Below are 18,502 nucleotides of genomic sequence, written 5' to 3'. Positions count from 1 at the left end.
GTTGGATATTTTAATCCTATTGGGATTACTATATGCGTTGTGGGTCGCACGTAGGATATATGACGCCAATGAACCGCCTGTAGGATCATGGCCAATATTTCGGTGAATGCTGTTTTCACTGGGAGATTTTTTAATCTGCACGTCTTGTGAGGAGACATTCCAGAAGTGGCTGCACGTGATTGACCTCCTTCGGGCGGGACCCGTTGACTACTGAGACATTTTTGTGTTCTTTTTCCCTTTGTATTGCTCCATCCCTCCCGCCCTTTTGGGTTGTGCTGTATGTTAGATGCCTGTTCGCGGAGTTTCACTGGCAACTATAGTGCTGTAATGTAGATAGTGTACATATCTATTGTACTACACCGCATCAGGAAGGTATAGGTTCGAATCCTGACTTCTGCATGTTTTTCCTGAGTTGTTCGATTTTATTTATTCTTGGGCGTTTGAGGCTTGCGTGGTCGTGTTTGTCCATAAATGTAGCTGCCTCGGCTAATTCCCGTTGTTTACGTTGTATTCAATTCGTCATCTGGACCTCTGCTCTTCAATATTATTGGTAATGATGTAGTCTCAAGTATTCAGAATTCCCATTTGCTCCAGTATTGCTGATGATATCATCAAACTGTTGAGATCACCTTTTCTCCGTCTCATTGCCTACTACAGTACGACGCTGACAATGTCTCCTCTTCCTGTCTGTGGAATAACGTCACAATCAACTCTGCTGAAACTGAAGTGGTATAGTTTTTGTTTTGCACAAAATTAACACTAACTAGCTTTCATTACGCTGCGGGGAAGCCATATCTGTCTTGTCAGTTTACTTCAGTGTTACATTCTACTCACAATTACACTTCAGTGAGCACGCGGCACCGGCGCGCCCTTGTTCTACCTCGCGTACTCTAGGTCTCCTCACGTACAGGTGCACGTATTGTACATGTGCAAGGAAACCGAAGGGTCGAGTGCAATGTGAACCGTAGGTTGAAGTCCAAAAGAGAGAGAACTCATTCCGGCTAGATCACGAGCGCGCGCGCACACACACACACACAAAAGAAAACAAGAGAAATGCAAATGTCGAAATTAAAAAGCCCGAAAGTTATCTTCTCTGACGCTTCCCGCAGCAGACAAACTGGCGATAGGTCAAATATCATCGACATCCAATTTATGCAGCAACTGGATCGACCTCGATAAACTAGTTCCTTGTGGTAACCTTATCTTACAAGTCCTGTCTCGGCTTACGGTTTTTACTTCTTCGACGCGTCCTAATTGACCTAGACACCGGCGACATGCTCTCCCCTTTGCGGCAAGCACTACCTTGAAGTGACAGTTGACTCCGGAAAAGTGTGTATGAAACAAGACCACACAGTAAAACTTTTTACACCCTTAAGTGTGTTTTTAACGTCTCCCATGGCGAGCACCTGTGTGGGTGTTTCTGAACACCCTACAAAGGGGTGTTCATGTGGACGCCCTTTCAAAAAGGATATTGTTAAAAAAAACAGTTCCAGTATGCATACTGCTAATAATAATTGGAGACTAAGAATAATCTTGAGACCAGCAAGCCAACACGATAACGACTAAGCTACCGAGACCAGTATGGGTGCTAATGATGATAGGATACGCATTTAGGTGCTACCGGTGAGTTGATACGATTACGAAATTACCAGGTCAATAGCGTGTAAGAAGGATAGCGCAGGTGAACTGGTGCATCGTGGTGCACTGGGACAATCGTGGGAATTCAGACACCCGCAGTCAGTGCTTTCCTAAGGTGCTTTTAGGGTGTTCCTAGGGTGTGTTTCTGATGTATACATCCATTTTACACTCATAAAACACCCTTGTAGTATCACGATGGTATGGCGAATAGCGTAACTGAAAAAAAAAAGGGTGTTATCCGCAAATTACACCCATTTTACACCCTAACGGGCGTAAAAAGCATTACTGTGCACAATGTTTGACATCGTTCGACATTCCATTTGGTAAATTTTCTCTTCCGAATTGTGCTTACATAAGCGAGTGACTAACGAAGGTAACCAGTCTGATGTCCCATCAAGAATTCCTGGTGGTACATCAGGAATTCTCGTGGGTCTACAAGATTTTCGGTGGAGGCTGGTGGGAAGTCTGGGCGCTTCTGGAGGAGCCTGATTAACCACCAAGATTTCTTGACGGGTCCTGATGGAAGGTGGTCGTACATCTGGTAGAATGTGATGGATCCTGATGTTTTGATGGATGATGGCCGAAAGTTATGTGTCTGGTGGAATGGGCCCTATCAAAAAACCTCTATGTCATTCATACAGGTCTTGTATAAAATTATGTATGACTATACACACAGTAAAACTTTTTACACCCTTAAGGGTGTTTTTTGAGCTTTCCCATGGCGAACACCTTCAAGGGTGTTCCTGAACACCCTTCGAAAGGGTGTTCATGTGGACACCCTTTCCAAAAGGGTGTTATTTCGGAAAAACACCCTTTCAGTATGGAATAATAATAGATGATAGCCTAATGCGTTATGCTGCATTTCGACCACCTGATGTTCTCCGACATGCATAGCCCATATCGGACACCGATGCTGGAAGGAATTTTACCTCGTGTCATACCCGGATCGAACCAGCGACCCTGAGAACGGCAAGCCAACACGTTACCGACTGAGCTACCGACGCTCGTGCGCGCAGTCCTGATTATAGGATACTCATTCTACGGGTGAATTAGTACGAAATTTGCATGGAACAAGCATATAAGACTGTCAGCGCAGGTAAACTGGCATCGATAACGGAACCCTCATACTACATGACGGCAACCTTAGCTATGAATGTGTTCAAAAGCCTCAATCCTTTCCCTCCTCTTTTGTTTTTCCTTTTTTTTTTTTTAGAACAAACTTATATTTCCCCCCTCAATCCCATTCCCGGTATCGAAATGCGGGTTGCAACAAACATGTGAATTCGGACATCCGCAGACAGTAATACAGTCATAAGGTGTTTTTAGGGTGTTACAAGGGTGTGTTTCTAATGTACACCCATTTTACACCCATGAAACACCCTTGTAGCTTGACAAGGGCGTAGCGAAGGGTGTAACTGAAAAAAGTGGGGTGTTATCCTCAAATTACACCCCTTTTACACCCTAAAGGGTGCAAAAAGATTTACTGTGCAGGATCCTATAAGACTCTTATAGGTTATGCAGAAACCTATACAACTTCCATGTAGGTGATTATGCGATCATATACGAGCCCATTCAGGAGTCATGTGGGACCATGTAGGAGCCATAAGGTTCTATATGGAGAATGTAGGAGTTATATGGGGTCGTATATGTAGGTCACATACGGTGGCCACATAGGAGTTGTCCTATGTCGACCATTTGTGGGTCCCTCAAAACCTGAAACAAGAAAGAACGTGTAGCAGCACATATCAGTCGTCTGGAAATAAATATAAAATTTTTAATGATTAAGAAACTGAGGTTCCATTCAGTTTTGGAACATGTATACAAGACCATTGTTAGTCGACCAAACATCAAACATGCAACGATGCGTGCATTCCTCGACAAGCACACATTTTGCATATGACAGTACTTGATTACGATTTACGTCAGATATGCATAGATATTTCGACTGAGCAGTGCACATGCTATTTGATTTGGGGGTTTATACCGGGCGGTTGATAACCCTCCAGTGGCGGTTGAGGCCCATCGAGCGACATCGCGGCGTCGCTCAATTGGTATCCTGGTCTAATATCGACGTCCGACTCAGTTGAAATCGAGCCACACTCAGACGACGCCTACTCGAGCTGCGGTGCACAGACTTTTCTCTGGCCACTCTGCTCACGACATTACACACAGCGATCTGTGACCAAAGCAGTTTTCACTTTCTTGAGCGATTCAGGTCTTATGAACAGCCTGTGAACTCCAGTCGTGCAATCCCATTCTTCGCCACTCTCACCCCCAACGCATTAACATCATGCTTTCCTTTTAAAGTCATCTTCTGAAATCCATCTCATTATTCTTTCACCGTTTGTTAGTTTATCTTTTATTTCCTAATTATTTTCTTTTCTTTTTTATTTATATTACACTTTCATTTATTTTCTTTCTTTGCGGAATAGCAAGCCGACGTCCCGTTTGGCTGACCTTTACCCCGTTTTTTTTCCTTTCGTCTAATAAATATCCCTCCTCAGTCGATTGATTGATTGATTGATTTGTGCGCGTGAACCATTCCCTGCGCTACAACTTTCCTATGCAGCGAATTTGTCTACGGTGAAGCGGGATCAATGCCCGTTCGTCTTTTTGCTACTGAACGTTTGTTGCAACAGCATGACAGACTACACAGGTCACACGCTGGGAAGATCATCCGCAGAATACGCTGCCACAGCGGATCTCGCTTCAGGAAACTGGGGAGGTACACCTACAAGATGCTTGTTGGCCCTAGGCCGACCTCCAGAGAGGAAGAGCCACCGTTTCTTCGACAGGGACCGCATGCTCTTGCTTTCTTCGGGGTCTCAGAAAGAAGTCACATGTCCCAAGCATTGTGGCCAAGGCGCTTGTACTAGAAGTCATCCTTGAAAAAAACGAGGGTGCACTGGACTGGTCCACCAATCCCGTTACCGGAAGTAGTAGGGCAGCGTTCTGGTGCCCTGCACTCGAGCATTCGTGGGGCGGTCGCATCGACACTGAAGTGTCTTCCTCCTTACCCGAGCTCGTTGCCATCAAGCAGGCCTTGGAATTTTTACTCAACGTCGCAGAGAAGAGTGCTATTGTGCTTACAGACTCCAAGTGCTCTCTTCAGCGATTATGTAACCCCCGCATCGACGACCCCATAGCACATACCATACTGGAGATATGGAAACAACTCAAGAACAACGGTATTGCCGTGGGTTTTCAGTGGGTTCCTTCCCATGCAGGAATATCCAGCAACGAAACAGCTGACCGGATCGCAAACAGCTACCACAAGCTTCCTCCTGAGGTCCCTGCACCTCTGAACCCACGACATAATAGCAAGCAGTTCTCTGCGTACGTCAGAGAAATCCGTCTCACTGCTTATCCGGAAGTGCGACGTGGAGAAGTGCGACACTTCTCCCAACCATGCCCCGTGAAGGATCTCAACCGGAAGCGATGTACCCTTCTCCACAGACTCCGATGCAAGTCCGTTATGACACCCGCCTTTCGTTACAAACTGGGCTTCGCGTCATCGCCACGCTGTGAGACTTGTTTCTGTTTTGGTGACCTGGCACACATCACCATGGACTGTGCACACTCTCAAGCAGCCAGGGACACCTTGATCTCGTGTTTCAGTGCCTTATCCCCGACCGCGGATTTGCATGTTTTGCATGTTTCTTTTCGGGGCACGCAGAGCTTCAAATGCATTATATTTGCATGTTTTAAGGCCATATGAATGCATTAGTGAAGGTTTTAAAATGCATAAAAATGCATGTTTCGGACGTTAGTGCATGTTTGTAAGAATACTGCATGTTTGTTCATAAATGTGTTGTTCAACGGCGCACGTTGGGCTGGCGCGACCTTCTCGGGCGCCGGGCACGTGAAGACGCGCGGAAGGGTGCGTTCGCTACAGACGCATGCGAAACTAGCATTGGTGTCGACTCAGACTTGTACGTATCTTGAGTACGTACTCAAAATACAGCATTCAAAATACTTTTTCCGGTATTTTGGTACCCTACTCAATACTTTTTGCGACAAGTATTTTTAAAGTATCTAAAATACTTTTTCCAGTACTACTCAGTACTCAAAATACTTTTCTTCCTCGTCAAGCCGTATCCAGCACACTTCCCCGCCGTGTCCAGATTTTCAACGACACGTTCTTGCGCATCCATTCCACTTGTACGCCATCGAAGGGCCTCTCACAACAACACCCATGTGTGAGCATTTCTTTCTAAAGCTCAGGCTCAACAGATATTCTAACAAAACCAGATTGGATGCGTTGCTTCAATGGAGGGCAGCGAGTACACCGGTCAAGCCAACTTTAAGAAGCTGTGTCCCGCACTTCTTGGAATGCTTTGGGAAATTATTATCAGTGTGTGCAATATAATTACGTGAACATGCACTGTTGTGTTGTCAGATGTTCTTAAAATCGAACCGCAGATGGCGATAAACAAAAGGTCAAGAAATGAGGTCGAAAGCAGATACTAAATCTAAATAAGCAGAGAAAAGTTCAACTGACGCGTAAAAGTAACTTCCCTGCTACACACCGCTGCAACGCGGAGAAGCCACTTTGACTGTTTCCGAAATGTGGCATCTGGGCCAAGTTTGCCGTACAAGGGAACCGCAGACGATTGAGTGACTGTGGCACTTCTAAATGTTGAATCTAGAGGTACCCTACAACCCATATCCACGGGAATATTACAGTTCATCGTACATTACCAGAGGTATTAAGGGATGAAATCGTTCCCTGCGTGAAAATCCCCATACCTCCGATGTATTCACGGTCCGAAAAGCGGGATGTCTGCGGAACCAAAGGTATTTCATGTAAAACGATATTTTTCGTTTGTATAAGCTTAGAATAGATGTCAGAACGTGTGTCCTCGGGAATATTACGATACCTTGGATAGAACAGCTGCTACAACACTTCTCTATGGTCTTGGCGGCAAGTTTCACTCAATGGCCGCGAGAGGGCGCAAGGCGTCGCTGTCCACGAAAGCTGGGAATGCGCGATGTTCCGTCTTGCCCCGAGTGTTGGGGCAAGATGAGATAATCTGCATTTTTGAATTTGTTGGTATGTGCTTATTTTAGAACGGCTACGTCCGTTCTGCATTTACATGTCAGAAGGTCTAGACCCCTAAGAATAGCCTATGGCTAGTTGTTTTTTAAAACACGAAAAATAAAGATTTCATATTCAATTGCAAATTTCTGTGTCATCTTGCACCATCTTACGCTAGTTGTCCAAAACTCTTTGCGGTGTTTAAAAAAGTTAATTTTTAGCTTCACTGACATTCCGACTTGCGACCCGCAAACCCTGTGTCGACGTCACACTCGAAGTCGGCGTTGTTTCGGCTTGGCATGACACTTGGCTTGATTTCTTCCGCAGAGCTGGCCGGGATGTGTGCTGATCTACTCCGCAGACTGAGATCGATTGAAATTGAGATCGAAGTAGTGATATAACAGTGACGCTGTGAAGTGAGCAATGATGTTTCTGTAGTGGAAAAGATGGTGCTAAGTCGAGTGAAATGTGTCCTCGAGACACAAAAGCTGCTTCCAGAATGCATATCTGGTTTCCGTAAAGGCAGGTGCACTATGGATGGCGTATTAGATGACCTTTGTGGAACATGAACGCGCGCAAAAACAACAACTAATAAATTAATGATAACGAATGGAGAAATTCGCCACATAAGGTGCGGCCCACTACGCCAAGACAAAATGCGCAGGATGAGATGTGTCCTGATGATGAGGTGATGAACGGTGCTAAATAGGGGTCCATAGTCAGTGGAGTCAGTAAGACATCAGAACGGCAGGGAAAACCACAGCACATGAAAACACACACACACAGCACACAGGTACTGTTACGTCTTGCGACAGTCGGTAGCTTCGTCGAGGGGCCCAGCACCCAGGCAGAACTCAGACGAGGCAAAAGTGAGTTGACAAGAACGGAATATATTTACATCGTGACAAGTGAAAGTGAAAAAACTCTAAAGAGGGTCAGAAGGGCCGCCTAAGTAGTCTCCGTCCGTGAGAAGGAGGTCACCAGCCGCGGCGAGTTCCAGGGAGACGACCTTGACTCCTTCCCCTTTTGGGTGAATGGGGAAGCTCACTGACAGGAACATGGCTGACCAACGACGGGGGGGGGGGGGGTGACAAACAGGGCGTGGAAGCCTGGTCGTAACAGCTCGTCGCCGCCCCGGGTCGACCTCGGACGAGTGTGCAGTTTAACGCTGGCCACCGGACGAGGTGGATCTTTCAGCAGGCCAGGTGCACGAATTTTAAGAGCACTCTCGCTGGAGTCTCTCTCAAGTTCAGAACGGGGAAGGATGCAAAGGCGTCGGTCAAACTTCCCGTTCCTCTCGGTGGATGACATGTAAGGAGAGCGCTGCCTCTGCTGCGTCGTGTTTCCGAGACGAGTTTGTAGAGGTCAGGTAGACCCTGACGGTTGATCGTGATTGTGCCAGCTTCTCTTGAGAATAGTGGAGGCTGATGGGACAAGTATGCTGCAACCAGCAAAACAACAAGCAGACCAAAGATCCACAGACCCAGCCCCAACAGGCGAGCCATCCGTCCCGGTCGTCCCACGGTCAGGATCCAAGAAAAGTTATGCGCTACATAAATGATTCCTAACATTTCGTTCGCTGGGCAACATCTTTAGCAAACAACAACCAAGTTAACCCATGCTTTCGGCTCTAGTACACAACAATGCGCGGAATATGTACACGGACTTCAAGCCCAAATTTTGTCGCAAACAGCTCAATGAAAGTTAACAGGTATCCGGAGGTATATGTACAAGAGACAATTAACGTCAGTTTACCACTCCGCTAGCAGCGGCTCAGGCAATCCGCATTGACGTGCTGTTTTCCTTTCTTATAACGAACGACAAAATCGTGCTGTTGCAGTGCGAGACTCCATCTCAGCAGACGGCCAGTTTTGCTAGACATTTGGCTCAACCATGCGAGCGGACAATGATCTGTGACCAGGATGAACTTAGCCCCGTACAGGTAGCAAGCAAGTTTTTGCGTCGCCCAAACCAAACAAGCACACTCCTTTTCGGACGCGCTGTACGCTTCCTCCCTAAGGGACAATTTCCTACTTGCATATAATATAGGGTGCTCCTATTGTTTTTCACCCTCCTGGCACAAAATTATTCCCTGCCCTTATTGCTTGCGTCGCATTGAACAGTAAACGTTTTAGAGAAGTCGTGCGCTTTGAGAACAGGAGGTTCCGCCAAAGCTTTCTTCAGACTCTGGAAAGCACTTTCCATTTTCTTGTCCCATTGTACCTTCGTGGGCGCCGACTTCCTGAGAGCGTCCGTCAAGGGGCTGGCCAGTTCCGAGTACTGTCGAATGTAGCTTCGATAATAACCCGTCAAACCGAGAAACGCACGGAGTTCGGTTTTGTTATGCAGTCTAGGGAAGTCAACGATAGCTGCTACTTTCAACTCGGCTGGTCTACGAAAGCCTTGTCCGACCCGGTGACCCAGATACAGGACATCTGCCTGTCCAAGATGACACTTTGTCGTTTTTAGAGTTAGTCCCGCACTCTTTAACCTGTTGAAGATGTCGCGCAAGTGTTTTAAATGCTGTGACCAGGTCTCCAAGTAGATTGCTACGCCATCAAAGTAGGGAACGGCGTACTTTTCCGCCCCACGGAGCACTTGGTCCATTAATTTAGAAAATGCGAACGGCGCGTTCTTCAAACCAAAGCTCAGCATTAGCGCCTTAAGAGTCCCCATCTGCGTCGTGAAGGCCGCGTATCTCTGGGCCCTTTCAGTCATTGGCACCTGCCAGTATCCCCTGACAAGGTCTAGGGTTGAAGTAAATTTCCGCTGCTAACCCTTTCGACCCGTTCTTCCAGGTTTGGGATGGGGTACACCTGCGTTGACGTCACGGCATTTAGCTTACGGTAGTCTTTGCAGGGTCGAGGTTCTTTGCCCGGAGCTTCGACAATGATCATAGGTGAAGCGTAGTCGCTTTCACCTGCTTCAATTATTTTCAAGTCTAGCATCCGCTGGATCTCTTTCCTCATAATTGATCCCTGTCTGGGTGATATGCAATAGGAACGTGAACGTACCGGCTCTGCTGTATGTCGTGGCAAATTATAGACCTGTTTTTCCCGGTTTGTCCGAAAACAGTCCCTCAAAGTCCCCTATAAGATTCCTCAAATCGCATATTTGGGAATCACCAAAATGCCTTTCTCCTGCTACAGTCCTTACAATGTCCTCAATACTCGGGTTTGATGAACCAATTTCGCCCCACTCGGGGCGCGTGCTGCTCCTCCGGCATATGTAACGCTACACTGACAATAGGCGTCCAATCGACATACGGCTTCATAAGGTTGGTGTGATACGTGCGGATCTCCTTCCTTTTTCCCCTTAGCTCCACCATGTAGGTTGTTTCTGACAACTTACGCACCACCTTGAACGGTCCATCTCGAACCTGAAGCTTGTTTGCACGTGTAGGACGGAGTACAAGCACTTTGTCATTCTCTTTGTACACTCTAGGGCGCGCATTACGGTCATAATATGTCTTGGCTCTTCTTTGTGAGTCGCGCATGTTAGCCTCGGCTATTTCTCTCGTATCTTGCAACCGCTGCAGAAGGTCCAAAACGTATTCGATCACTGTGTTGTCAGTACGTTGGTTTTCCCATTCTTCCCTTAACAGCCTCATCGGGGACCTCAGTGTGTGTCCGTACACCAGTTCCGCCGGGCTGAATCCCGTTGCTTCGTGCGGCACCGAACGTAACGCAAACATGACCCCAGGTAGACCTGCCTCCCAGTCTGCTTTGAAATCATGAACTAGTGCCCGCAGAACTCGTTTCAGTCGCGAGTGCCATTTCTCCACGCTATTGCTCTGCGGGGATAAAGGGAACTGTGAATCACTTTGATTCCGCATTTTTGCAAGAACGTGGTAGTAAGCGCACTCGTGAACACCGACCCATTATCGCACTGAATTTTCCTGGGAAATCCAATCCGAGAGAACACGGAAAGGAGGCCGTCTACGATCACAGCGGAACACTGCTCTTTTAGGGGGAATTTAGTCGCCCGGCAAATCATGGTCAGGAATCCTGACTCAGGATATATTTTGACCCTGATTTCGAAACGGGTAGAGGTCCGACAACATCTATAACCAACCGTTGCAACGGTTCGGAAATAACTGGCACCAACGTGAGAGGGGCTTTGCATCGCTCGTTAGGTTTCCCTATCCTCTGGCAAGTGTCGCATGCCCGCACGTACCTCTCGACATCTTTGAAACACCGTGGCCAGTACCATTCCTGTAATAGACGCTGTTTCGTTTTCCTTACACCCAGGTGTCCTGCCCACGAATTGTCATGAGACATCTTGAGGATATCTCCGCGCTTTCGGGCAGCATTAACTGGTCTACGACCTTGCCTCTGCGATACTCGTAATGGCGGTAGAGGAGACCGCCCTGTATGAGGACCTTTACATTACTCCTAGCCACACCCTCTCTGTTTGAGTCCCAGATTTTTCTCAGCGTCGGGTCCGCTTTCTGAAGCACGATCAGCTCATCCTTACTGATGCGGTACAAAAAATTTATTCGAAGACGATAAGATACCGATAATGCATCACCGTACAGCAGCATTTACTCGTATCATAGCCACATCATCTGTGAGCCATATTTAATTTGTAAAAATTTGTCGTCGTATTTGTTCAAAAATAAAAGCGCAAGTCGGCGTACTTGAAGTGATCTCCTTGAACTGCTTACGTCGAACGTCTGCAAATGTTGTACTTATGTGCCTTCGCGCACCATACTTCGCGCACTTGTACAGGAATGTGCACAGGAATGAGCAAAAGCATATCTGGTTAGAATAAATACTTCAAGAGAAAGTCATTTAAATGCATTGTTATTTATAGCTGGTTTTCCAGTCCAGGCATGGTATGTGGCTGCACGGAGGATTCCGAAAAAGGAAAACAACAACATGGCTAATAGGAGGTTGCTGCGCAGGGAGTCCTGGCCGAAGAGGTGAGCTGTTAAGATCATCATAAGGTTCTGTTGTGAAGTGATAAATTTTGTAGTAGTGCACGAATTAACATTCGTGCACTACTTTTATGAAAATGAAACCAGAAATGGAAAGTTATGCATGTATCATTTCATGAATTGTAATGTATCACTATTTGATATTCACATGTTTCCATTAAGGGAATCAACTAATGAACCTAAGTTCATCTCATGGTCATGCTCTGTGTTTACCTGGAAGCCACATTTTTAAGGCTTGTCATGCTTTTGTCTAGATGAAGATTTATGTTAACCTTGTATGAAATAACAGACACATATCAACACGTGTGCAGCTTGTGGACATTAAAACCAGCCATGTAGAGACAAATGCTTTTTTTATATATTCTAGCCTATTCATGGTTGCTCTTCGCTTCTTGCAGGTTTACTCATTCCAGAAGCAAGAATTGTACCATTGTAAGGCGAATGGAAATAAACTGGCACCGACATAGGTGTCCCTTCTTGGCCAGTGACTCTAGGATGGCTCCAAAGCGTCACAACGAAGCCAACATTCATCTAGCTCTCTACAAGTAGCTAACTCCACATAGTAGCCTGCTTCACAGCAACATCAACATTACCTTGTGGGAGTACACATTACACAATATGTTGCATTGTGCTGTGGTATGATAACATACCGTTTGTCTCGCAATATGTGTATATGAATATGATAAGGGCCCTAAGGGCACAGTGCATGGCTTATATCCTGCTGAATATATATCCACACCTGCCTGCGACATTGCACACCAATGCAGGTTACAATACACATTTTGACATTTGGCCGTTATGAGACATCTTCGGCCGTAAAGACTGCCTTCGGCCGTATTGAGACTTTGGCCGTAATGAGACACTTGGGATTAAAGGATTATCGGCCGTATTGAGACTTCGGCCGTACTGACCGGCCGGGTGACAAACATGGCGTGGGAGCCTGGTCGTGACAGTACGCAGGCACACCATAGGGTAGAGAGGAGACCAGTGTCCCGGAGAAACATCTTGAAGTACTCAAGAGCTTGGCGATGGTCGATCTGTTTAGACCAAAGGGGAGGGGGATATGTTTATTAAGAAAAAAGAAAGGAAAGGTTAGCAAAGGAGAGAGCCTCTCAAGCGTTGCTTTCGTCAATGCGGGCGTTTCCCAAGTACGTCTTACACGTCAGAAACGAAGAAACTCAGACCACGGATCGCACCAATGCGTAATTTTTATTGTACGTTGCACTCATTATCTGATTCAGGCAGACGAAGGAGAGGATAAAGAGAACATGAGCCGCTATGGGTGAGCTTCAAGTTAAGTGGCGTTTCGCTGGAACTTCGAAATTTTAGCTTCGCAGAACAGGAGCAAAGCAGAAGTTTATAAACTCCGGCTTAAACGACAACCAACATGAGCTCTCGTAGGAACGCCTGCCCCCCAAGCAAGTCAGTTACTTCAACAAATACTACGCACACACTTTTCTTATGGCAAAGTTTAGATTTCGTGATACTTCGTGCATGTTACGGTTCCGTTCGGCCCGCGCTTTGAAATTACGTGAACTTTTGCTTTGCGAAATGTTCCGACAAGGCGGTCAGTTTGACATTTCTGATAACGAAGATAACAAGCAACATTTCACATATGGTGCAACAAAATGTACAGGCTGTATCTTACACAGCAATCTTCTACACTCTGAGTGAGTGAGTAAAAAGAAGAAAAACATGGAGAAATTGGCACCACCAACTTGGAAGCAGGATATACTTCATACTACGTGAACAACTCTGAGCACATGAACGTAGAGACTTGGAGTGCAGACACTCAGCTACGAAGAGTCACACAAAAAAATCTGAAAGAAAGAGAAGAAAAATCTGAAAAAGGAGACAAAAATCAGTTTCTGTTTCTTTCTTCTGAAGATTTTTCTGCACTCTGAGTGTCATACGCACGTAGTAGTTTTCTTTTAGCTTGAACGAAGTTGTGTCTTTAATTAAATTGTTTCCATGTTATGAGTTTATAATGTTATCACAGCCACGCACAGTTAAGCATGGTACACAACACGGCATTTGGTGACAAGTGCCTGCACCCCTTAGTTGGTTTTCTTTTGTACTTAATAGCAAGCCGACTTCTGCCTGGCTGAACATTCTTTTTATATTTGCTTTCATAAATCTTCGTATCCCCCACCTTAGTTCAATTTCATTTACACTGATGATTGTAGTGGCAGCCACACTGCTCCAAGACTGTTTTCTTGCTTTCTTGTTCTTTCTTTCTTTTTAGGTAATACTTACTCACTTACTTCTACGCTGATGACAGTTTCCCAGAGGCGCAGTATCCCATGGTGCGCCATGCATTTTATGTAATTTTTCCGCAGAAATAGTGCAGTTAAGCGCTGAACATCCGCCCATTTTTACGTTGAAAACACGCTGACGCTATGCTACTCGCGTAGGACTTTGGACAGGAAGCGTAAATCCACGTGACATTGTAACTTCCTTCACGTCACTTTCACAAGAAGTTGCACCACCCATTCCGATATCCTTCATTACGAGCGCTAAGTTGTCTCACGACATAAGCCCCCAATTATTATGATTATCGTTACGAGTTATCCTCAGCTAGGATACGATGACGTAACGCTGTGTTACGTGGCTTAAATCCTGCCCGAAGAAATAAAGAATGATCACTATGAAGGCTAACAATTTGCACGTCCAAAATATTTTATTACTAACATGGTCACACATGTCGCAATCTGAACTGTTGTAATTGTACACGCGAACCGCGTAGTAGAGCCCTGCACGGGCACGGGCCCCCTGGCTTGTTATTGGCTGTGTGCTCCGGGCCGGGCCGAGCCCGGACCGACAAAATACGCTAGCACCGCGGGCCGGGCCGGGCCGTTAAAATACGCCACCACCACGGGCCGGGCCGAGCCCGGGCCGACAAATATGTTTCCGAGAGTCAGGCCCGGCCGGGCGACGCAGATAATTTCACACGATGGAGATGCATTAGTTCATATCATCATGCGCTTGCGTCATTCCTGTGCACATTCCTGTACAAGTAAGGGATACTGCATTAGGCATATGGTTCGACCTTCTAGAACATTCTGAAAGCCACTTTACATTGCTCCTCACTCCTCACGTATTTCACAATCACTTGGTAAAGCTTGGTGAGAGGGGTATGGACTGGGAAAGGAGTTTGTCGACAGCATCCTCTACCTCCGCAAAATCTTGACAGTGTAACGATAACACCCATGCCCGCGTACGTTCTGGGTTTAATTTGGTCTCGTGCGGTTATGGTGTTAAACCGCCATCAGTTGTATATTTGTCTTCTCTCCTTATGAATTTACTGATAAATTTGTTTCATAATCTCGAGAAACGCGTACGTCGCGGCTGGAAATACTATGCCGGGATCTATTCACCGAGTCACCGGGCCGGGCCGGGCCGGGCTCTATTTGCTTAGATTCCGGGCCGGGCCAGGCTCTAGTCACTGGGTCACCGGGCCGGGCCGGGTCGGGCCGCATAAAAATATGAAGGTCCTGGCCGGGTCGGGTCGGGTCATTTTTTGATGCGTTCGGGCCGGGTCGGGCCCGGAAAAGTCGGCCCGTGCAGGGCTCTACCGCGTAGTGAGCGGGGGACTGGGGGAAGGTCACACGCCCTCCCCATGTATTGATAGGCCGATAAACACTCCACTCTTTCTATCTAACCATACCTCTGTGGTCGTCATCGCTTCAATATTATCCCGCACCATCCACGGGGGCTCCCTATGAAGTGGGGGAGTACGTGTCATGATGACAGGAAAAAACAGGAAGAACACAGTTTCCGAGATGAAGGAACTGTGAGCGCTTCGTGATCGTACTTAAGCAGAACAATCCCCTACTGTTCGCTTTTCTGGTTTTTTAGCATCGTATTCGAATCAATTCGAATAGTAAGCAACAAGTTTTATCCCAGTATACACACGCCGTACGCAAATGACGCGAAAATCACACTTTGCTCCTGTGACACTTGAACCCGTGCAGCAAGTATAGGGAACTTGCCTGTGCAGCTGCCACCTGTTTCCGTAGCAATCTAACCTAATCAAATGGAAGGTGTAGCTGGTTTGCCTGAAATGAACATATAGGAAAGAACGAGTGTCTGGAAGGCGGCATTGGCACTGGATGGCACCGCCTAAACGCACTAAAACAAACGTATGGCATTATTTATCAGACATTTATTCAACTTTTCTTTATTTGGCAAGCGTGCAACATGGATCAATGACAATAGTTCATTATAACCTATTTTAACGGAATACAACAAAATATTATTCGATGCCATCAAACCATCCATGAAACGAGGAAGGAACAACTACAGGTGTCACAAACTCTGCCTTCGCCAGTTCTTCAAAGTTCTCAGCATCTAGGATCACCAACGTCACCATTTGCTCTTCCGCGGTGTTCAGGAACACCGACAACACAATACCGTCATCTTCAGAGGAAGCACCAAGTCTAGGAACAAACAGAGGTTCTGTGGCCGTCCACCCTTGTATGCTGTACGTCCGACGTGCCTTCTTCTCAAGGTCCACTTTCATCAACGCCGTTTCGGACCCTTCCCATTCCGCTACAATATAAAAGTAGCGGTACGACTTCCCGACGTACAGATCGTTTATCCGTGGCATCTCACAAAAGAAGGGGTACTCTTGTGGTCCAAGGTCCTCGTGCCTTAAGTAGACTGTCCCATCTTCTCTGGAAGTTGCGGTAGCAGTAGTGTCCGGGAGGCCTACCATGTTCGCTCCGCCTTCTTTCGCCGTGTTGTCGGGTTGCAGCGGTAGAACGTACCGCCTTGGAGTGGCAAGTAGGGGCGTAGTTGGTCTCTCAGACACATCGGTGCTAAGCGTTGGAAATACACTGTCGTCTTTATGGCAACACAGGTCGACGACAATGTGATTGTCCTTCTCATAAGCGTTGATGTGATGAAATATAAAAAAAGATTCCGTGACATATTTCGTCTCCAACTGTTTCCCAGTTTCTTTCTCTACGACGTGGAAACAGACCAGCAGGTCCGGATCATACTCAAAACATTGGGAGTAAGTCTGCGAACGTACAGGTGCAAGCACGAGCTTTAGAACGTTGACAGTCAGTGACTGTTCCAGGATTATAATGTAGTGTTCCGTAAGGCCAAAGCTATGAATATATCCTAGATGCGTCCTTCGACGTAAGGGAACCGTCGCTACGAGTTCAGCACGGCCTATCGAAGACTCACCTGGGGGAAACTTGACTACGGCGTAGCCGCCCTTTGAGCTTCCAACATTGTACGTTGCTCCATCAGTAGGATCGATAAGCGGATGTGCCGTTGCAGTGTTCACGGCTACAACTTGACGCAAATCAAAGCGTGTCAATGTATCCAAATTGGCTGGATCAATCCTGTGCAGGTACGGGGTCTCTGTCATGGCGTAGTACCAGTCACCTATGGGCATAACGTTGATGAGGGCATTGTCCGAGAAACCAGGCACGAAAAAGGACGACATCCTCTGGAAGATGCTGGCACATGGATCTGTGTGTCCTGCCGTACAAAACTCGCTGACGACGATACGATTAGCCCGCGTATTCTTCACGTACGCTTCACTTCTCAAGAATTTGGTTTGATAAGTTATACCATCGTCATCAATAGCGAACCTCTGAAGCATCGCTAGGCCATCAAACACATGATTGTAGCGGTCTGGACCGACATCTAGCATGCCCGGTCCATTTCGCAGAAGGCAGCCACGAAGCCAAGAGGGAATACTGCCGGTTGTTTTTCCTCGGATAGGTGTCGGTATTTCATCCTGACATGAGCGGAGAAAGGTCCGCGCGAAGTTCGAAGCGACGTCGTCGTTTTGAATCTTGTTCGCCCTCTCTGCCATCGCTGCAGAAACTAGGGAAACACTGTCAACGCACAGCATATACACAGTGCGTTCAAGGCGACGCCCGCACCGCCACGTGCGAGATAGTGAAATCAACGCCCTCTCTGTATGCGTGATGTATGTCAGAGGGTGAGAAGAAAATTCGAGAAAGTCGGCTGAGTAGATATGTTGCTGCCATTTGGACAAACACGTGAGCTCAGAGCTGCGGTACGTCTGGTTGCACTTTGCTTCTTGCCTCTGATAGCAAACCAGTTCTGTATCGGGGGCCCGTTCTGTGAACCAAAGCACCGTCGTCTACGTGAACAAATTCTTCTAGTGGTGTGATATTGTTGTGGCTTTCACATTTCAATCACTTGCACGTTTTCGGACAGCGCGGTTCTGACTTGGTTTCACTCAATCGTGTATCTCCTTTTTATGGGTGGAAGAGATAGCAAAAAGTCACACAGGCTTGACAAGGCTCCTCCCCCCACTTACAGTACAACAGCTGTTTATGAGGGAAAAAAGTTTAGTACCGTACTATACAAACGAAACAAAGTGTTATGCAATGAAATACTACTTAAGAACGATTGTAATCGACATTATATAAAACACCAGTGTTGTACATAGCGCCGCTACTGTATTCGTTACTTTTTTCAGGTGCGGAGTAGCAATCTCGCTACATTTTAAATTCGTCACGAGAAAAGTATTTCTGCTACAAAGGTGGGTAGCGGTAGACTCTTTCTCCGCTACTGCTATTTTTCATAATATAGAACACGTGGAACACCGACAAAAAAAGCGAGATTACGGCGAAGCCGGATTCTTATATTTTTTTCCCTTGTTGTTCCTTTGAGTTCCTTGTTAATCTGGGAGGTTGATGTGACGATCTTCCTCAATTTCGCTAACTCTCATAAGCTGAGCGCAATCGAATATCAAGGAATATAATTTGTGTTATTCTGTGCATTTTTAAAAACTTTCTTAGCTCATATTTGAGAAACAAAGACATGTACATACTACATAATATGGGCTACGAAGCAAGTTTCCGTCATACAATCAGCTGCAAAAGTAGTGCTAGCGT

At 46.5% G+C, this 18,502-nt stretch overlaps 2 protein-coding genes across 2 annotated transcripts; both read right to left on the bottom strand.

Moving 5' to 3' along the window:
• Positions 1-9,839: 9,839 nt before the first annotated feature.
• LOC135395661 (uncharacterized) lies at positions 9,840-10,511 on the bottom strand. The gene has a single exon (XM_064626759.1). It carries the CDS (start codon positions 10,509-10,511, stop codon positions 9,840-9,842), a length of 672 nt encoding a protein of 223 aa, XP_064482829.1.
• A 5,249-nt stretch (positions 10,512-15,760) lies between these two features.
• On the bottom strand, positions 15,761-17,595 carry LOC135395446 (beta,beta-carotene 15,15'-dioxygenase-like). Its single transcript, XM_064626646.1, has one exon. The coding sequence runs from the start codon at positions 17,485-17,487 to the stop codon at positions 15,871-15,873; it is 1,617 nt and encodes a 538-aa protein (XP_064482716.1). The 5' UTR covers positions 17,488-17,595; the 3' UTR covers positions 15,761-15,870.
• Between the last annotated feature and the right edge of the window lie 907 nt (positions 17,596-18,502).

This window comes from Ornithodoros turicata, chromosome 5, assembly GCF_037126465.1.
Source record: "Ornithodoros turicata isolate Travis chromosome 5, ASM3712646v1, whole genome shotgun sequence".
Taxonomy (NCBI): Eukaryota; Metazoa; Arthropoda; class Arachnida; order Ixodida; family Argasidae; genus Ornithodoros; species Ornithodoros turicata.
Note: the sequence above shows the minus strand (reverse complement) of the source record. Positions and strands in the feature narration are given on the sequence as shown.